General features: G+C 41.1%; 1 protein-coding gene across 3 annotated transcripts in view; it reads right to left on the reverse strand.

The window, feature by feature from the left end:
- Positions 1-22,290, reverse strand: part of SMARCAL1 (SNF2 related chromatin remodeling annealing helicase 1) — a 40,425-nt gene that overhangs the window by 2,387 nt on the left and 15,748 nt on the right. For all 3 annotated transcript variants that reach the window (XM_074873506.1, XM_074873507.1, XM_074873508.1), the window contains exons 9-15: positions 20,504-20,569; positions 12,508-12,648; positions 6,744-6,962; positions 5,870-5,940; positions 3,565-3,667; positions 2,274-2,456; positions 1,665-1,765 (exon numbers count right to left, since the gene is read on the reverse strand). In XM_074873506.1, the coding sequence (XP_074729607.1) occupies positions 1,665-1,765; positions 2,274-2,456; positions 3,565-3,667; positions 5,870-5,940; positions 6,744-6,962; positions 12,508-12,648; positions 20,504-20,569 (884 nt within the window). The remainder of the gene's footprint in view (positions 1-1,664; positions 1,766-2,273; positions 2,457-3,564; positions 3,668-5,869; positions 5,941-6,743; positions 6,963-12,507; positions 12,649-20,503; positions 20,570-22,290) is intronic.

Raw genomic sequence — 22,290 nt, forward strand, 5'->3', positions numbered from 1 at the left:
TGGCCCCCTGCACCCCTGTGCGGGAGGAGGTAGAGAAAATCTGGAGTGAAGTTGAGCCTGGGAAGGAGGGAGGAGAGGGGAAGGTGTTTTATTTTCTCATTATCTTACTCTGATTTAATTGGTAATGAATTAAACTAATTTCGCCAAGTTGAGTCTGTTTTGCCTGTGACAGCAATTGGTGAATGATCTCTCCCTGTCCTTATCTTGTCCCATGAGCCTTTCATTATATTTTCTCCCCCTTGTCCAGCTGAGCAGGGCAGTGATAAAGCAGCTTTGGTGGGCACCTGACATCCAGCCAGCGTCAACCCACCACACAATCCTATTTAAATAAATAGTAAGAAGAGGATTTCAGGCCATAAATATTTGGAGAACACACACATCCAGTAGGGAAACAAGTTGACTGAGGCAACGCCAATGATACGAAGTCAGAACAAGGAGATGCAGCTAAAGGGAGTCCCAATAAATAGCCTGTGTGTTCAGTCTCCAAGGTAAGCAATGGTAATCCCCATCAAGGGACACATCAGCATTTCTAGGGTATCTCCCAATGTACTGCAGGAGGAAGAATCCATCACTGGCCCAAGAGGCCACGAGGTCTCAACCACACCTGCAGACTAGACTCTTTGAAAGAAGCAAAGGCCACAGCACAATTAATGCATTTACCAAATAGCCTTGTCATCTTGTTCTTTTTCTTGTCTTTAAAAAAGGATGACACTGTCCTCCTTTGAAGAGCCATATTTCCTTCCCATTAAGCATTAATGACTGCATGGACAGCATTTCACAAATAAAGGCAGAATTACTGTCATTAACTTTCCATGAAATGTGGGCGATACATCAGTTTCCAGATCCCTGCATTGTAGGGTTGTAATTATTTGCCATCATGATATTCTGGGAACTGCACAAGTTCACTTAGTTCATTCGTTCCCTTAAACAAGGTAATAAACATGTAATTTTGGACTTTAAATGAACCAGCTGGTGGATAATTTCTTCTCATCATTTGCAGGTCAGTTCCCTTGCAGCACTAAGAATTCCTCAGATCCTCCCCTTCCCCAGGATGTCAGACTGACCAGCCCTAAGGACCAGTGTCCATGGATAGCTCACACTGCAGCCAAAAAGGCTCAGACCACAGCTCTCCAGAGGTGGGCCAGTAGCACTTTTTTAATCCATCCAGAGGGCTCACTGAAGAGCAAGAGGAAAGCAACAGTACAGTCCTCCTCCACAGCTCCCTCTCCAAGCACTCAGCAGCCAGATTGCTCCTGAGATCTGATCCACAACACACTGAACCATCTCCAGTGTCTGTTGACTTTGCTTGAAAGTATTCAGCACTTTACTCCAGCACACGAATGTTCTGGGCTGTATCTAAGACAATTCCCTCTCCTTATACAGAGGATGTGAAGGTTTTGGATGCATCAACTCTCCCAGAATTTCTCTCAACAGCCCTTTCTTTGGCAGATAACTACTTTTGTTCTTCCTGCTTGTCATCCACTTAGTTATGCCCACTGTGGCCAGGCCATGTCACCAGCTCACAGCAGCCCTGATTGGCAGTTATTGCTCCTCCCCTCACAGGTTGTGGAAATCAGCACTAACATTAAGCACCTTACATCACATATGTGACAAACAGTGAAAACAGGTGGCAGGAGAACCAAAGCAACTTTCTCACTTCCTACCATAAGTAGTCATCTGCTGTGCCTCTAGCCACCAGGTAGTGAACATTAACAGAGCTGGTCTGTCCAATCCGATGTGCCCGATCTTCTGCTTGGATCAAAACCTTTATGTAAAAACACAACACAGAAAATAAAGTGAGAACGGCAACATCTAAGAAATAGCTTAAGCACCAGAGAACTGCGAGATCTTGTTTCTTGAGTTTAGCAACTATTTCTCATCTGGATCCTGTTAACACCTACATCCTCAAACACAGACTAAGCCAAGAAGTAATCTAGTGCACCAAGTTCCCAAAAGGCACTGAGCATTTTTCAGAAGCAGTGGGTCAGCACTGATGATGGATCCTTTCAGGTCTTGGCTGGGCAAGTGGTTGAGAGCTCTGTCAAATTAACAAACAGGAACATGTTTCCCTTTCACACCATCTTCTCCAACCAGCGAGTTGTGTAACCAGCCTCACTGGTTGAAGCCCAGGCACTTGGGGGTGCGCAGACAAGTAGCCATCAGAGAAAGAGAAAACCCTTGAGAAAGTCCTCTGCCCATTACATCTCCTCCTGAGTGCCAATGTTTCTGCTCTCCAGGGAGCATCCAACTCCTGACCTCTCCAGGACACATACCCCTGGGTTCCAGAAGAGCTCTGCAAACACCACCAGGTCTGCAGCAGACAATGTCAGGCCCATGTTTGCAGCAGTGAGGGACAGGACAGCCACAACTTGCTTCTCTGAGAACTGGAATTTGTGGCACAGAGACTGCCGCTCAGCTGAAGGTGTGGAGCCATCAATGCGAATGTGTTCAACATGCTGTAAAAAGGCAGAAGATACTTTTCAGAGGCCACGTGTCCCCTTTCCTGTATCCTCCTCCCATGTTTTAGTGGATTTTGTTTCCCTTCCCCGTGGCAGAACCAGGAATGTAAAAAGGCAACAGTTGTATTTTTAAGACCTTTCCTCATCTTTAAGGCAGAAGCACTGTAGCTCAGCATATAATGTACCTCCCCTCTGCTCACAATGCATGATTTGTTCTTATGTCCACTGCTCTCCCATCAGTTCTGAACAACAGGAAGGACAGCAACAACAGCAACAAGCTGGCAGCTCAAGTACAGTGAAAAGGCAACTGGCTTAATACAAAGCTGAACACTGTGTGCTGATGTTACAGCTGCTACAACCTCCCAAACCTCCCTAAGTCTTCCCCTATTTGTGATGGGAGGAGGTGGGATCCTACACGTCTTAGTTGCTCTGCGGTAGCTTCAGGAGAGGCATGACAAACTTGGGTGATGCAGGGCTATTACTCTTGAGTGTCCAACCTCCTTGCTCTACTGAAGGATGCTGCCACAGAGGCAGCAAAGTCACTCCTGCCACTGTGGTTTATAGTTTGAAATATTAACTTAAAGCATCCTTCACACTGCCCCAAGCATGACCAAGAACTCTTTAGGGGCATCCATGGAAGCCTCACAAGAGTAATTAGCCAAACACTTTTGAAGGCAGAGAGATGACTGGCAGGTCTATCAAGTCTCCCTACAGTATCCCAGTTCAAAAACATAAGAGCACCACAAAGGAAGGAAGCCATAGCTGGACTTGCGTTGTTGCATTCTCCCTCTCTGAGGAAAGCCTGGAGGACAAAGCAGAGATTGCCACACAGGGTAATACTCCTCCAAGAATTCACAAGCTTCAAGGCAGACAATGGAGATTAAAGAACATTAAATACAACAAAAGCCATTCAGCTAATACGAAGCACATCCTGTGAGGCATTCAGCTCCCTCAGTGAAGAGCACATTCAGAAGCACAGCAAGTAGAAATTATCTCTGCCACTAACTTTCATAAACTATCTGTCTGGCCATAACTCTGGGGAGCTCTTAAACAGCTTTGAAGCTGGAATAGTGATAAAGTTAAGACAACTCAGTCAATTACTTACTTTCTTCTTCAGCTCTGCAACTATTGCATCCAGCACTATCTTGTGATGACCAAACACCAGGAATTTATCATTCCCTCTTTCCAGTAACTCCAGGATGTATTCTCTACATGAAAGAGGAAAAAAACCCAAAACTGTATAAAATGATGTGCTGAGAAAATACAGGCTTTGCTCACAACAAATTTTAGATACTGCTCATCTATACACAGAAACTAGGAAATAGGCTAGCATAAAAAAGTTGCAGTAAAATGCAAGTAGCAAGTCAAGTCTCCTACAGATTAAAAAGACATTGCAGCAAAATCCACCTTTTTTTCACCACACTTGGACAGTTGACTACATTTATACTTGGGTATCACTGAGAATCAATTATTATATCCTACTTGAAATGTGACACCTCAGACCAATCAACGGGAAGTCATCTATATTTATTTGATGATCTCATTCACCTTTCTGGATTTTTAACTTGTGCACAATCACAATATACTAAGATAATCTGTATACAATTATTCTTTCTATGTTTACTTAGGATTGTTTTTATTTTAGAAAAAAAGGTCTCTAAATATACAGATCAGAGTACCCTAAAAGTAGCTTTTCTTGCAAGGGTTCACATTGACAATTTACTACATCTTAACAGTCTAAATACATCAGCTATTTCTAGGAATTATCCATATGCCTATAGGCTAATGACCAATGAAAGGTAACAAGACTTCTTCTAAACACACTTAAACAGTGTTAATTAAATGAAAACACCTGGCTTTTGCCATCGACCAATAGCAGAGCTACAGAACCCATTTCAGTGTAGTAACTTGTGGTACAATCAGGTCAACTGGAGCCTGAAAAACACCTATAAGTCTAAAATTTGTAACTAAGTATGGCAACAGCCAGCAGAACAGATGATACAAATGTCATCTTTTCTTTGGAATAGCAAATACTAAGTTCTCTGCTAAATACAACACAGCTTAGGTCAGCAGCAACTCTCAGAAAACACGAGGCAGGATTTCCAGCGCTGTATTAAGATGTAACAGTGCTTTGCAGACAGCTCCCAGGGTTCATGATGTTCAGATCCCAATTATGTGACAATATCATTTAACAAAGAAATACGGGAGAGAAGTGGGATTGCTGGATTTTATAACAAATATCAAGCAAACATTCAGTGTAGCAAGCAAGCAGATGCCAACACAATTATATCTCATTCCCATATTCCATTTAACAACTGGCTAGGTATTTCAACGGAAGCAATGGAAGACACTGTCATCAAGGTTAAGACATGGGAGGTGCTGATGACCATAGGACAGTACCATTAGCTAGATGGTACCGTACATTAGCAGTTTATAAGTGGAATTTTAAATGCTACTAAACCCCAGAAAAAAAAAAAAAAGGACTAGTTCCTACCAGAGAGTCAAGTAAACAGCACTTCATGGTTTTATATTCAGTTCACACTTGCAACTGAAATAAAAGGAAGAAAGTCTTCTAACTGTTCACTAATATAAAAGCAAGAAACTCTTCTACAGAAATGAGCGCTGGGACTCTGAAGTGCAGTTCTGTGCCAAACAGGCAAATTCTGCAGCAAGGTCTGAGACTGTGAAATCACACAGTGCACATCAGCTGGTCCTTACATTCAGAGAGCCGCAGAAAAGTAAACTGGTTTCATGTTATTAGCATACTCCTTATTAAAAAGTCATGCTATGGGAGCTAAAGCAACTCCTTTGCGGTTCCAGCAGAAAGGCTAAGCATGAAAGGGCACAAAGTCACAGAAGGAAATTATTCCTAGGGAAGACAGTGTTAGAAGCACACCTATGATATAAAACTTTTGCTACTGAGGTCCCATGTGAGTTTTGTGGAAGAGCCAAGAACTTCCGCAGGGGCTGTGACATCCTTAGAGCACACTACAACAAAAGCTCAATACATCTCAAAAGCTTTTTGGCTCAGGGTTCCTGCTGCAGCAGGACTGTAGCATTTGTTTTCTCAATTTCTGTTGATACTTTTAGTTTTCATTACTCCCTGCCTCCTTAAACTGAAATAGGGTCCAGACCAGGGAACCTGACCCAAGTCCCAAACACCAAGTAATTTTATATGGTTCAAATGACAGTGTAGATCCATGTCTGGAATGAAATCAGAACACTTATTCAGCCTAGGAACCCCAAGAGAAGAAATGTTTAGTGCATTGTAATTAAAATCATTTTTTTCTAAGCTGGCTTGAGGCTGTGCTTCATGTCCCTGCACTGTTATCTCCAAGACACTGTTTTCCTGTTCTCAGAGGAAAAACACATTTTACTAGGCAAGAATGAAGCAATGACATGCAGCTTACACGACAGAGTGGATTTTAGCTTCTGCTGTTCTGTTGTAGAAGAGGAGAAGAGCTTCCTTCTCCTGTTGTTTCTGCAGAGAGAAAGATAAATAAATGAGTCTCAGAAATGCCTTTTCTTCTTTGCTTACAGATTTGGGATGTCTGCTGCTGCCAATAAACACTTTACTAGGAAAAAATCAGTCTAAAAATGCACAACAAAAGGGGACTGGAGGGGGAAGTCTCCTACTTGCCACTTGGTATAGCAGATACTCACACACTCCTATTTCTGACACCTTCCCTCCTACCTCCTACTCAACTCCTACAAGTTGGATGACAAGCCTATCACAAACTTAGTTTTAGTTGAGAAAGCATTTCCCAACTAAAATGGCAAGGAGAAACTCCTAAGTTCTTACAGAACTGTATTAGCAACCTAGAAGCCTAGAACATGCATTTGCCATCCATGCAAGAAAAACAAACAAAAAAAGCAAAAATGCACTCTTCACATTTTTGGCTACTGCTGTGTTCACAACACAGCTTCAACAAGGCTGTGTCTGTAGGGTGAATGGGATTACAAGGCAAGACAGAACAGTAAGTACAGAGACAGGAGGTACAAAAAGACTATTAGAAAGGATTAACAAGAGAGGAAAAAAAGAGAGAGGAAAAGGTATTTCACAGAAAGGGACAAAGTAGACCACTTAAATCCAAAGGAAAAAAGCTGAGTTGTTTTGACTGTGTTGTACATTCATTTAAAACAGTGCCTTCAACAGCTTTCCACTGCACACGAGGCGTGGCTCTGACCTTCCTTGGAACTCAGGGTACTGTTTTTCCTTTGATGTTTTTAAATAAAGGTACCTGAAATACAAATGGCTCATCATGAAAATAGTTTCTGACTTACACTTCCATATCCTTTGGCCATCCTCTTTGCTTCAGCTGCCAAGACAGCTTTGGACTTTGCACTGATGCCTTCAGGAGCCACGACAACCATTTTGCGTTGCTTTGCTGGAAGCTGGGAAAGCACATCTGATTTCAGACGTCGGATCATGATGGCTTCTTCCAGCAAAATTTTCAGTTCAGTTAAGTTGGATGATCCAGAGTAGTCCCAACCCCATGGCATCTGGGAAACATCAAAGCAGTTATCAGTGTCCAACTTACAAGAGACTGGTCTGCAGGCAATCCAGGAGTAGAAAAAACTTCCAGAGCAACAGGACAAGGTAAGAACTTAATGGTCAGTAGGAAGAGAGTTTTGACAAAAGTGACGATAAGATAGAAGCGTACAAACTAATCCACCCAGCGTGAGAAGGTTACTTATAAGATTCCCTTTCTCCTATCTACAAGTGATCAGGGAGGTGCAGAGAAGAGGACTACGCAGAAAGGTAGGGATCCCTACCACAGCACTGTGCCCTGGTATTCATCCTCACACAGCAAGGTGGTTTTGCACTCTGCTTGCAGCTTTAGGCAGGATGACAGAACTCAGTGCAGTTCTATCCACACACATCTACCTCAGCTTTAGGCACACAAAAATCTTCTCCAACAGCATGAGGACAAACATCCTTAACCCAACTGCCTTCACACAGATGTTACATTTGACTGACATGCCTAGTAAATGCTAGGTCAAAATTGCCTGTTTTCCACTGTGACCTGTCTCTTGATCTGCTTCCTGACATACTCTGTTTCTGCCATTAACATGTTTGGCTCAGACTCAAGCAAACCATAAATAACTTGTGGCCCAAAATACATCACTCCAAGCATTGTCTCTTCAAAGCATCATCACTTCAAAGCTCCTCTAAACAAACCCTTCATTTACTCTTCCTTGAAGCATTCGCCTCTGAACTGCCCCTATCCTCCAAGATCCTGTCTGCAGAAAACATAGATCTCTTCAATTAATCTCAGCTCATCACTTCTCCTACTAATAACCCCAGTCTATCATTTGTTGTCTGGGAAAGAACAACTAAGCTGACAAACAGTGGCATCAAAATTGGTACATTCCCCAAAAGAAACATCTTTAAACAACTTTTTCTGGAGAGGAGACCAATAAGGGTTTTATGCTGAAGTTTCACAAATAAGTATATGAAATACAGCTACAGTAATACTGAAAACCAAGGCAAGGGGGAGAGGAAATCTTCCTCACAGGTCTAATTCCAAGTCTTACTGTCAGCGTCACCAAAGAAAGCCAAAAATACAACCTCTGCTCTTGGAACAACAACCCAAAGGAATCCCCTACATATGTATACATACACCCTCCTGAAATGCACATAATGGAGATGTGAGGAACCTCAGCACCAACCCCTTTGATCTGCTGCTCCACTCTCATTGCGCCACATTAATTGCTAAAATAGATTTAACCTTAAAAATCTATGTATCTTTTATTTGCCTTCCCCAAGAGAAACCTGCTGCAACACAGAAATGGAAGTAAAATAGGAAAAAGCTCCGAAGTATTCGCTCCATCCTCCTGTAAAATGCGTAAGACAAAATAAATCATACCAGCCATGAGGTTAGCCATGTTACTGACTGTATTAAGGGATGGTGCTTTAATGGAAGAGGGATGAGAACATGCTATGAGACAGAAAGAGGAGGAATCAAAGAGCTAATGGGCAATTAAGGCCTCTCTGATATCTGAAAGCGAACATTCCTACTTCAGGTTGAGACATCACAGGACAATCTGCAATTCTATTGCCACGTTGTACTGATGTGAACCACTAACTGACTTCAGATTCTGGAATTTATGGCCACCATTAAAACTCATTTGACTTAATCTGTTCCTACATAATTATGGTATCATCTGATTATCTATAGTTGGTTCATTAAAGCAGGAAACAATTCAAACCCTAGACAAAAAGCCAGTTTGGATCCTGTAGAGTTAAAACTTTGGCTCTGACAACAGCACCGTGGTATACAGCTAGAGGTAATAAGCCCACCTGGATCTAAGCCAAGCCCTCAAAAAGCCAACATGGGTATTGCTGCTCTACTTCCCTGAAACCAGGAGTGTAATGCAGATATATCCCTCAGGTCCGTGAAAAGCTGGCTCAAGTCTAGTTGGGTTTATCAGCTTTATGCATGCTGCATAAAAGTTGACAGTGCTGAGCCCCATTCTTTGTGCGCCCTTTCTGCATTTCTTCAGGCTCTGTGGACCCAGCAGAGCAGATGTACGAAACCAAGGACCCACCTGGTGCTGCACCCAGCCTCAGAAGCCCTCTGCCCCCACTGCTCAGTGTGCTGGTAGCCAAGCAGCAGGCATCAACACTGACTAGGCTGCTGAGCAAGATCTGCTGCAGGGCCTGGACACTCTCCTCAGGCTACCTCATTCTACTCATGCAACCCAGTTTCTCACTTTCCTCTCACTTTCCTCTTCCATAACAAGCAAGTAATATATATGTTTTGTGTCCATGTAGCACAATTCATTTCAGAAGAGTAACATCATCATAACTGAAAGAACAAGGCACAAAACAGAGCCAATATACTATCCACTGTCATATTAAAAAGCATACAAAGGCAGAATCTCTACAGTATGTTCAGATTACTATACTACTTTTATGGTGACTGTTACTGGAACAATTTGCAAACAAGGAAACATGCTAGTTCTGTACTGCACTTAGCTAGTGATAAAAAAGATTAATATTTATTGAATTATTAAAATATAGTTTAGTATATCCTATTGTGGAAAAGAAAAGAGAGAAAAAAGAGGGACATTTATTTTGCCAAAATACACATCTGGCTTTGATCCATAACATTCCAGAACAAATGCTTCCAACTGTGATTTTCTTACCGAAGTGTTACAGCATCTTACATGAGTCAGTAAACTTATTACAGTGTTAGTAGAAGCTGCCAAACCCTTACAAATTCAGAGCATGTGCTCAGATAGAAATTATTTAATATTTGCCAACATCACCCAGTTTGAAAAATGAATTCACAGCACGTATTTTGGGAAACAGATTTGAGATATTTTGTAAATAAACAGGTGACATTTCACTTGCTGCATTTTTAAGAGTACAGATGCTGGGAGGTTGAATTACAAAATTATAAACTTTTATATCTTTTCTGATCATATCTGCCAGATATTTGCAATTTTCTGTCATAAAAATCTATCATCAAACAGAAACTAGTCAGGTTTTAGTTTTAAATTGAATGTTCAGGTGTGTCAATTTTTCTTTTAATTTTACAATGCAATCAGATTTATTATCAATACTGAAACATTTTTACATAGCACCTTTCATCCTGACAGATCTCGCAAAGCCTTGCAAAACCTCTGGTTCTGTGCAATTCCAGCCCCGCTCATAATGCTGCCACTTCAGGACAGAAAGAAGAACCTATTTAACTAATGACAGCAAAAGTACTACAACAGTTCTTCAGAGAGGATGTAACTCCTAACACAATCTCAGGTTAGAGCTGCAAAAAAGGAACATGAGGGACATACTACAGTCATGAGGGAACAACTACAGTCATCAAAACACCTTTTAATTTACTCATTGCTGAGTGGATCTATGGCAACCCAATATTCAACAGTCCCATTTTTTCCTCTAATAGTATCCACATCTCATTTCCAGCAGCCCCACTTCTTCTCTAAATAACCAAACTCTAGGTTCACTCTATCATTTACTGACATTAACTGTAGCAAAACGTCCCAAGCGAACACTGAGAAGACCAGCAATATTCAACTGTCTAGTAGAGGCAGGTCAAACAGAGAAACAAAAAACTTGTACTAGAAACCCTGCAGAGGCTTTGAAGGGAAGCTGATACAGACTGTGACCTCCATGCTGAGTTTCATTGTAGGTTGGAAACTCATTTACACAGAATACACTGTTAAAACCTGGATCCTGTAAAACAATTTTATTTCTTTTATCCAATTCAACATCTTACCTGAGGTCCATATGCCTCATAATTGAAGCAACAGCTAGTCGTGCAGAACTTTACCCTCAAAGGGTTTATAAAACTTCAAGCCTATTTAGACTCACACACTGCAATTCAACTTTCCTTTTTACTGCAGAAAACCAACGAGCTTAAATTGCATCTCTTCATTTCCCTCTAGAAAGCATTCTGAACTCCACTCAGGCAGGAATCTTTCAAAAAAAGATAATGAAGCTCAGCAGAAGACATGGCCCTCTCCCTCCATATGATTCCTACTATGGATGGAGAAATGATAAGCTTAACCTCTGTCAGGAAAGCAGTGCTTTGCCAATATGAATGGTGTCATCTTCCAGAACTCAAGCTCTGTATCTGTGATTCTGCATGCTAATGGCTTTACTTTAATCAGTGGTATCAGCATATAAGCACCAAAGCCAATGAATTGCTAATGTAGCTTGCACATTTGGACATACATAGAACAGCACTACACTAGCTACGAAAGTAAAAGTGGGCATTCAGATATAGGACAAAGGGGACTTGAGAACTTTATATGAGACTGAAATATGAATCTTCCTGTTGGAAACTTGGCATATGTTAGCTACCCCAAACAGTGAAAAGAAAACAAAACACAAAAGCCCTATGAATAGCTATAACTATTTTTATGGCATACACCAATGATGTTCAGTTCTTCTGTAAATATTTTTAAGCACTGAAATGGTCATTTGGTGTTTCCAAGCGCTGTGTTGAAAATTATTGCTGAGCAAACTGTCTTACAGAAAAGGAGGCACAAGTGAAATGGATCACTTGAGAACAAAGCAGAGCAAGCAAGTTCATGTACTACGGGACCATGCTCACACTGCCAAACCATTCTGTGCCACACTAACTGCTACATGCCTGTCCTGGACTGCAAGCCAGATCAGACAGCTGTTGTTCTGAATCAGAACTTGGAGGAACTTTAACTTTGGTTCCCCTTTCTGTGTCTATGCAACCAGCACAGAAGATCCCAGAGCCTCCTTTTACAACAGGCAGCTGCAAGAGCTCTTCTCTCAGCAGTGTGTGTTCCAACACACAGAGCAGCCCTAGAGATGGCAAATCCAAGCACAGCTGAGTTGCCTGTACATTGAGAGCAAGACTGCCATCATGGCTGCAAATGCTGGCTCCCCGCAAAGCCAAGATCTTGTAGTGGTTGGACTCAATGACTCTGCTGAAACCATGGCTAAGCAGCTGGCAGAGATCAAAGAAGTTAATTTATTCTCAAGATATGCTGAGGATCACATCCATTTCCTGAATTAGAAAAGGGTGGAATACAAAGACTGTAAGCCTTCATTTTTAACTTACCTGGAAATATAAAGTCTAAAATCTCAAGCAGAGGCTTTACTTTGTTAAACAGTCACTAAAGCAGACTAGAAACTGTTTTGTTTGTTTGTTTGTTTTTAAATCAATTAGCCCAAACTTGAAGCTGCTTAAAAGGTCACATAGTTTAAAACATTTAAAACATTCTGGGGGCAAATTCTTATTAGAACAGGCTCCTTTCCCAGCTGTGGCCATTTTTCCTTTTTTTTTAGCTTTTTAATTCTGTGGCTTTCAGGGCAGATTTTGACATGAAGCATTACCGTCTCCATGTCTCAGGCCCACCATTGCAGCGCCTACAGCTTCTCAGGTTGAGAGCTTTTGAAAATGTTACTCTGCAGTGAGACTCTCTCAAAAAAAGATGCAACATCAGACAGAAGAGAGGAAAGAAAAAGCCTCCACATTTTGAAAATAACAAAATAAAATGCTGTTTGCAGAGTCCCAGTCTGCCACTTCCCCCAGTGAAGTACCTTCTTGGCATCACAGTAACGTAGCCCAAAGGAGTGGTAGTGTGGAAAGAAGGCTGGCTGGACAGCTGCGATCTGCGTGTAAAGCTCCGCGGGCCGCGACATGGCAGGGGTTCCCGAAAGTAAGATCACTCTCCTGGCAGCCTGAAAAAGCAAAATAGAGCACTATTATCATAGAGCTTACAATATAAGCAAAGCCTGCTAAGAAGTTATCTCCAGTCCAGGAAGAAATTCTCAGAGCCGTTGTCTAAGCACCCTAAATGGAAGAGTACTTCACCTTCCACAGATACTTTCAGCCTTCACTGCCTGAAGACACTCAAGGACAGTGTTTAAAACTTCTAGGAAGCAGGACAAACCATATTATTTCTTATTCATCATCCACATACTGTAAGGGAAGGGGACATCAATTTTTATGACAGTACTTTCTGAACTGGCATTTACCCACTAGATACGTTAATATCTAGCTTTTCAATTGGCATCAGATGTCACGGGAAAGTGACACACCCTCTCAGGTACAGCCTCACCTCCAAAATAAATTCTCTTGTAATAAACCTGCCACAGCAAGCCATAAACAGACTGTCTTCCTCACAAAAGCAGAAGAGATCCAGAAGAAGTAGGATTTTTTTTTTTTGTTAATTTTTTTTTCTTTTTAAATTCTACTAGCAAGGAGAGAAAGATGAAGCTGCCTTCAGGACCAGAAAATGGCCCATCTAACAGCCATGGTGAGTCTAGGCACAGCTGGCTGGATGCTAGAACATGAGTTAATAAATATGAATCATGCAAGAAGATTGTAAAACATGTGTTGCAGGGCAGACAGGAAGGGGGTGGAAACCTGTATCTAAAGCAGGTGCACCCAAAAAGTGGGGGGAAAAAAAAAGACACTATAGACATAAAAGCCTCCAAGATGCATTTCTACCCTCATACCTCCATTATTATCTAATTCTATTATTAGATGAGATCTATGAATTTCTACTGCTGTAAATTCACATACAGTAGTTAAATTACACATGCCTTGTAATTTCCTGCATGGTTTAATGCAGGTTCATTAAAATAACAGAGATTCTTGAGTGACATCTGTACCAACAGCTCATTCACATTTAAATGAAAAAGAAAATGAAATTCTTTTATCATTTCACTGAGATCTACCAGTCACCCAAATCTATTCAGCTGATTCATCCACTCGCCAACGAAATCTGGTAGAAAAAGTGTTCACAGATCAGCTACCGGAAATTAATTTCAGGACCCTCTATCAGATATTTATATGTACGTTGTAATCAAGGTGGGACTGGCCTTCTCCCTCCATTCCTATTAAACAGATCAGAAGGAACTGTGATCACCACCAGGATCAGACAATTCCCATAAACATTTAAAAAAGCAGGATATTTATTGAACTAAGTAAGAGGAGAGGTGAAACCTTTGGACATGTCAGAAGGTGAGAGCTAGTTCGCACAAGACAGAGGTGCCTATGCTACTCAAAAGACAGAGGAGTCACAGAGACCAAAGATATCAGATCCCATGGGGAAACAAAGTGATAAAGCAGAAATTAGGTCAGTTCTTAAAATTAAGGTAACAGTGGAGGACAACTGAGCAGAACCTAGACAATACCTGATGCCTTGCAGAAGCCTTTGAGGAGTAAGCTGACACCACCCTCAGAAATCTGCTGAAACACAAGACAAGCTAGTCCCACATGTGCAAGAAACCTCCAAATTAAACTTTTTCCTCCTGGACTAACAGAAGGCCACTGCTAGGAAAAAGACAACATGGAGGTCATGCAATTACAGACTGCTCATTTCAAGTAACTCTGGATCAAGCTAAACCGGGAAAAGTTCACTCAGAACAGACCAGGGACATATTAAATGTAACATAAACCCAACTGTTTTGAAAGGTTTTCTGCCATCCTCAAGGCTCCTCCTATTTGGAGGGTGTTCCCCAGGAGCTACATGAGACGAGGTTGGAACACTAATTCCTCAGTAGTCACAACAATTAGTCAAGCTCCTTCCCCAAGCCCTAAATAGTTATCAAAAGAGAGAATGATGAAATTACAGGTTATATCAATTCTGCTATCAATTGTCCAGCCGCTTCTTTGCTGTGCGCAACTTATTTCTGAACAGATAGGGTATCTAACCATTGCAAGCACTTACCAAGTGCTGTGATACACCTTCCATAATTAATCATTTTAAACAAATCGAGAATTAAAAAACAATAAAAAACCCCAAACCAACCAAAAAACCAGAAGACACCAGCTCTACAAGAGCTGTGAAGAACTTGAAGAAATTAATTTCAGAAAATTCTGTGGAATATAGGTGGTCTAACTCAATATCTCAAGGGTCCCTTTCAGTTTTAAAGTCCATGACAGAAGGAGCCCAAGAAAGAAGAGAAGAAAAAAAATCCTAGGAAGACAAGTTTCTGAGTGTTGAAGGCTTCCTTAAATTCTGGATGAAAGAAATGTCTTTGATTCACATTTCTTTTTCTAGCGGCAACTCATTTTGAATAGATGCCAATAAAGATTTGCTCCTGCAGAGAAGTCTCTGCTGATCACTGCCTAATTCTTGTTTCCTGCTGAACCTTCTGTGCTGTCAAGAATGAGAACTTACACCCTTTCTTCTGAGGCCTATAAGAATAATATGGAACAACAGCACAGAAAATAAGATTGAAGGGACTTTCTAGCAAAACCAGATCTGTAATCAGTTGATACATATTTCCACATAGGAGAACTAACATTTGTTGCTCATTAGCATTTAGGCACAAAGTTTAATCTTCCCCAGAAGCACTCCTCTCTCTCATGTGTCCTTGTGACTGTTCTTACAGCTACTTTCTTGTGAGATTGCTCAAGGGAACTTGTGACTTGACTAGTGGAGAGCTGGTCTGTAGCCCTCATTTACTAAGTAACATAAGACAACTGTGTCTTTGTAGCATTACACTTGCACACACAATACACCAGCAAGAATTAGTTCCACAGCTGTGACAACATTTACAAAAGTCACTTTTGAAAGTCAAAGAATAATTTATGAAATGGTAAACCCCGATAGAGGTCAAAACCCAGCACCCAACTGATTCAAAGGGGAGTAGGTGAGAAGGGGGTTTATGCCACAAAGAAATAATTGAACATGCAAAGAGCCTCATTAACATACAATGACTGTCTCTGTGTTAAATGAATTTCACAGTATGAGCTCTGCCATATGCTAACAGACTGACATACTTTTTTTAAACAAGTGTGGCTGGTTCTGGCTGTAAAATTACTTGTGTCCCTAGTTTTTGCTTACTCTGTCATTTTGACCTGCTTAACATAAGAATACCTTGTCCTGTGAAATGAAAGATCTGAGAGTGGCCATAATAAAATAGAGATGATCACCTGATGAAATAGAAGTTTTGATAAACAGAAAGGGTTGCAGCTGTTTTGAAGAGTGTTTCTGTACTTGGGTAAGATAGACAGGGCTCTGCATTTCATAAGATGATCCTACAGTGGTTATTCCAAAAAATGGAAATGCCTTTCCCTATTCTTGACACCTAGACATAGAATCTGTGTCAACTGGTGATGATCAGCTATGACTGAAGCAAATTACACTACCTCCCTATTTCGAGAAGGAAGGGAAATTGGAAGTTAAGAGTAGATCTGAAGATGCAGACACAGCTTCTCCAACTTCAAGAGGAAGGTCCTTCTCTCAGCAGATGACAACAAGCAAAGGCTTATTTATCCAATCCACATGGATTTGTAATCCCTGAAGACAGCCACTATGTATTTCCCACTGAAAAGGGAGAATTTTGTGTTCTCTCCTCACCTTCTACCTTCAGCGGTGACCTATTTCCCTCCATTATTTTTAAGCATCTCTTTATTAAAACAAGCACAAAGAGTATTAGATTCTAGCCACACAATGTATTTGAAATTCCGTAATAGAAACAAAGACCTTTAACCCTGCAAACACCAGGATGTGCATCATGCTATTAACCTGAACAGCAGCTCAACAGGAAAAATCACATTAGTAACATTACCCAAATGTTGTGGAACAAAGCCCACAAGGGAGCACAACAGGAATAAGACTATTTTATGCCATTAGAATCTTTGATTAGATACTACTTTTTAATTCTCTGTTTCTAACCCAACTAGTTCTTCACTAAAAACTTACTGTCATGCTTCCAAACAACTCATCCATGTTCCATTGGGACCTTCCCCAGTTTCCACTGCCTTGCAGTACTCCATGCAATTAGAGAAGAACAAAGACCATGCAGCACTTTGGCTGGTCGAAGGATGTAGAATCCTTTTCACTCCAGTCCCCAAGAGATCGCACCACAGATCAGTGAAAAACTTCTGGTTTGATGTTTCTTCTTCATCTACATCCCTGGGGCTTTGTTATTCCATGGATATTAGTAGATGTATAGTCCCTCTCCTATGTTCAGTCTCTGGGCCACTCTAATCTTGGAAGGTAAAACAAAATGCCCACAAAAGGTAACACCATGACACTTTCTGCCTCTGAGGGAGGCTGACGCAGGGCGGAGGCAAAGGGAACAACCAGTATTGTCAGTACACCCAGGACAACTTAGTCCCAAACATGAGACTAAAGAAAACAAGGTGACAAGTAGGTCCTATTACTGATTGTGGCAGCTCTGGATTAGCAGCAGGGACAAGCCAGGCCTGACCAGGCTTTCTGGTGACTCAACCAAAGCCCAACAGTATGAGACTGTTCTCACTTTGATGTGTGTGAAAACAAGAGAAAAGGACCACTTTGAACAGAGGAACTTCTAGCTCTCTTGAGTACCATGAGAGATGCTGAAGCTGGGGACAGATCTCACACAGCTGCTGGCACAGACTGGCCACTGTGAAAGCTGGCTGAGCTTGAGAGCAGGATTTTTGCCACATGCCAAAACATCAAACGACTGTTCTCTACTGCAGCTTTCAATCCAACTGCCTCAATAATTTTGCAGGGATGCACACGGACTGTGTACAAACTCTGACACCCAGTTCCATGCAGGTGGATGAAGCATTCTCCCCCATGTACAAGTCTGCACACCCACAAGTTTGCACATCCACTGGGAACGTTGAAGGGAATAAGAAATCTGGCCTAAACGTTTTGCTGCTGCTGTTTCAGCTCACCCTGTCTTACTGTTTATAAATTCCTCTCAAAGTTTTGTCCAATAACAATAAATTGGGCACAACATGTCTATATACTTACCCGAAACTAATGACAACCTGGAGCAAGCTACCAGGTAGCAAGTATGGTCATTGCATACATCCAGCGATTATAAAAGTGCAGTCACACTTTCTACTGCCCCAAGCAAAGCTTTCCTAAATCTCTGTCAGAGTAGCAGCTAAGTATGTCACAACAGATACTGAATACTACACACACCGAATACTGCACCACACAGAATTTGTGGGCTTTTTTAATATTAAAAAAATGTCTGGAAGTCCCCAGCTGACAAACTTAGGCCACATATTTAATACATGGTTCTGCTTGACAATTCCATACCACACTTGCTCCACAATATAGACGAGAGAGCAGGAAAAGATGAATTATTACTGAGTGGCTAAAAATACCACTTCATTTTGAAAACCAGTCAGATATTAAAACTAAAATGAGGCTTTAAATGCCGTAGCCATGGGTTAAATATTTCAGAGGTGGAGATACAGCTTAGCTGTTTAACAAGACAGTTGCCAAATTAATATCCAACATAAGTTATCTTTATTATGAATGTATTGATTTAATCTGATTATTGTGCAGTTCTGTCTAAATACTCACAACAATTTTTATATTTTACTTATTATTCAAATAGAGAAGTCACAGGAGCAGAATCTGTCAAGATAAAAAGAATCCATTAAGTATGGATGGAAGTGACAGAAACATTACAGGCTCAAACATTTTAACTTAGATCTGTCCAGTGTCATTATGGACTCATAAATCTTTGCAGTATGCAAGGACCAAGGATCACATTTCTTAGGTTTGTGGGTTTTTTTTTTTTCCCCTTTCTGTCCCCAAAAGTCAGTTCAAGGCTAAGCTTTCATGCTTTAGGATGTTCGGAACCTTGTAGAAAATATAAGCAACTATGGCAATTTCAGAAAGATTAAAGTTGCATAATGCTACCAACAGCTAGAAGCGGCAACGTTTACAAAGTAGACAAGGCATGAGTTGACTCCAGGGGCTCTGGTTACAGCACTGTCATGGCTTCACACTCTGATCTTGAGGTAGGGACCGTGGTGCTAGCAGCAGTGTACCTATCACGGGCTTGCCTATGGATACACCTTATTTTGGTCTCTTCTAAGAGCCCCAGTACTGCTCTAATCCTTTTAACACAAAGTAATCCTCAGCAACACGTTTATCAACGCCTCTTATTCAGTAATCTCAAAGTATCATGTAAATACTGAAAATACTCCCATTTTTACCCCATTGACTATTTACTATAAAGATGACACAGTATAGTTGTTAAATCCAGTATTTGAGCAGTGAAAACTCTGCCTATTCTGGCAGTTCTTTCAAATATGAAAGCATTACTGTGATGTGTTGTGCCATGCCAGTAATGAACACAGCATCACTCACTAGTAGTTGAAGACAAAGCTGTCAACGGGGCTAGTTTTAGAGCAAAATGCCCGTGTTGGAAAGCAAGGAGGGCAAAGAGTGGCTATTATAGCAAGTACCTGCTTCAGAAGTTATAGTCAGCAAGCAGGAGAATAAAATGTACCTAACACAAAACATCTGGTACAGTATGGTGTTTGCAGGTGAGATAATGCATGATATGAACATGAAACTCTTAATGCTTCCAGAAGACTGAAATTCTGTTTCAGAAGCACCCATTCTCAATTCTCTAAGACCAGTGATGTGACAGCATAAAAATAAATTCTCAGTAAGCGCATACAGGCAATTAACCTCTGCTTAACAGCTACTATCTTTCACTCTCCTATCTTCCAGACTGCAAATAACTTTGACAAGCTGATCCTTACAAAGCTACAAGTAGGAAAGGATAAGACCGCTTGTTGGGCATTTTGCAATGAGGTGAATTTGTTATTTTCCACCATTTTCAGATATACACCCTAATTATTGTACTTCAAACTGCTCATAAAATTGGACTTCCTACTTAGTTTCCAAACATTAAAAGCCTGAAATGATTTGAAAGCCGAGAGAAGACAAGAGTCAGGCCTTTAAAGAGAATGAAGTTACTCAAGCACAGCCACCTTTGGTTTGCTATTAAGAATCTTGCATATAAAAGTTGGTTGCTCTAAAGCCATCACAGATTGAATCTTCTCTTTATACACACTTGATGATAATTGCTGAAGGGAACTGCATTTACCTTGTTCTAATGTACAGACTGCAGTGTCTAGAAACTACTCATAACTTTAATCTACTTAGAGGCTACCAGGGAGAATTTGATTCCTTGATCCCAGGACAACAGGCAGACATTAAAATTTACATTTCTCCTGTTATCGCATAATTGAATATTGCCTCCCTTCTGTGGGCCACCTGTCTTGCTAACCTCACATTCTGCCATTTCCCGCTAGTTCTGTACGCTTACCAACAGGAACACTCCTGAACCCTAGCCACACAAATACATTGGAAGCTTGCAGCAACAGAGTAGAGCCCAAAGCCAAGGAAGAGACCTAGGTAATATCATTTTGATATACAGCAGCAATCTGTGTGCCAAGACGTAACTGATACTGATTATTTCCATTAAACAAGCTATGTTGACACTACTACATTCTACTTTCCCTGAAGACATTTGGTAAGTTTTGACATTCCCTTTTTTCCCATCACCATAAAACTCAACAGTGGCAGTACCACAATTAGATCAAGGGAGATTCTAAAAGTTCTTTTGTTAGGCCTTACCATCTAACATTTGTACAGAAAGAAGTAGCTATGCCAGAGACAAATTTTGCTCTTGGATCTACAATGTTACCTGTATTTCCATTTTCACAACAACAGAATTCAGCTCCTGGCTCCAAAACCTGGTAAATGGAGCAACACTGCTTTGGGAGCCTGACCTTAGCTGCTGGAGGTTTGGCACTCAGCATACGCACCTTGAGTAGAGGCATGGCAGCTTGGCATCGTGCAGTTTTAATGTTCTTTAGGAAATGAGATTCATCCTGAAACAAAACAAGCATGAAAGTGAAGATAGTTCTGATCCATAGTCCAACAGCAGGCTACAGAACAAATTCCCAGTATTCTCACTTATCTAATATTATAAGCCTATCATCCCAGAGGGTATTTCAAGCACTGGGATAGTCACATCAAATTCTAAATGAAAGGACAGCTTGGAGAGTAGCAGGATTCCTACATTCAAACCCACAGCTGCAAGCAAATGGAACAGAAATCAAACCTTAAAGCCATAAATCTCAAACAACTGCAAGCAAGTGAGCAGAGAGGGCTGGAGAAAGAGGAACATTACCTCCACCACCAATATTCATTTGCCCCTATGTGTCCTTTAAATGCAGCAAACATAGGAGGCCTATACAGTGCCACTTCCCTAAACAAGGGGTTAATGAAAACGATAAGGAAAAAAAGAAATCTAATTAGGATCCAACTGTTCTGCTGATAGAGCTCACCAGGTGGATAACAGCCTCCTACTTGAGACATCACCCCCAAACAGGCTTCATTTCTACCACTGTAGCAAAGCAGAACTTAGACACAAAAAGTAATCAGCGCCCTCCAAGGGTACTCTCATCTTTCCACGTGTAGATGAGCAAGCAACCATGCATGCAAAGATAATACAACTGCTTAGCCTCTCAAGCACAGCCTTCTTCCTCTCGATTAACAAATCAGCTACATTAATGTTCCCAGCCATCAAAAGAAGATTGGAAGGAAAAGCAGGGAAGCTCAGCACTCAGTAGGACTACTCTCATCTGTAAAAACATATACAGCGTCCAGATTTGAACATATCAACACACAGAAACAACATCTGCCAGCTCAGGGCTGGTAAAAGGTTCCAGGGCAGTAGCCCTAGAGCCCAAGTCCCTTTACTCCAAGCACCAACATACAGAAGTAACAATATGCATTTCCACCCTGACAGAATGTCTTGTCAGAGTGGGCAGGCGGGGAAAAAAAAAAAAAAAGAAAAAAAAAGAAATTTCCCCATGAGTAGTTTGGTCTCCAAAGAGCTCCATCTATTCCCACATTCCCATCTGATCCTGAGAAACAAAAGGATTATGTTCCAATTGTCATGATCTTAGGGACAGGTGCATATGTGTGCTAAAAACTAGACTGAGAACATCAAACACTCATAGTAAGTCACGCATACACTTTTGGTCTTTACTGATCCAAGCTAGATTTGAAACACTAAATGTTTTGAATATTAGTAACTGAAATTTAGAAAAACGCCTTTTATCATGGCTCTGTAAAAGGTTAAAAAATGGATTTCAAACTAATTAAGAAATGATGCAAGTGATCAAAGAAGGCTTAAAGCAGATTGTCAGTGGAACACAAGCAAAGTGAGATTTTTTGATGCTTTACCGACGTACTTGATGTTTAGAAGTTATCTGGTTTACTGGATAAACACTAACACCAACCTGAAGTCCAATCCCCTTAAAAAGATACAATTCCAATAGACACACCACATTAAACTCCTTTCTCTCCAGCAGAGGACATGCCCAACCACAATGAAACTAGAGAGGCACCATAACCAATGAAAGAGAAAACAGCCTCAGGAATCAAATGCTACTAGTTAACTCAAAAGGTTTCAGAGAAACCTCCTGCTTCTACTCATGAAGAGAGCTGTGATCACAGCCACTACTACAAGATAGTTTCAGTCCTAAATAAGGCCCACTTCACACTTCTCTCCTGTACAACACAAAGGTTACCCCATTTGCAG

The sequence above is a fragment of the Strix uralensis genome, chromosome 6 (genome assembly GCF_047716275.1).
Source record: "Strix uralensis isolate ZFMK-TIS-50842 chromosome 6, bStrUra1, whole genome shotgun sequence".
Lineage (NCBI taxonomy): Eukaryota > Metazoa > Chordata > Aves > Strigiformes > Strigidae > Strix > Strix uralensis.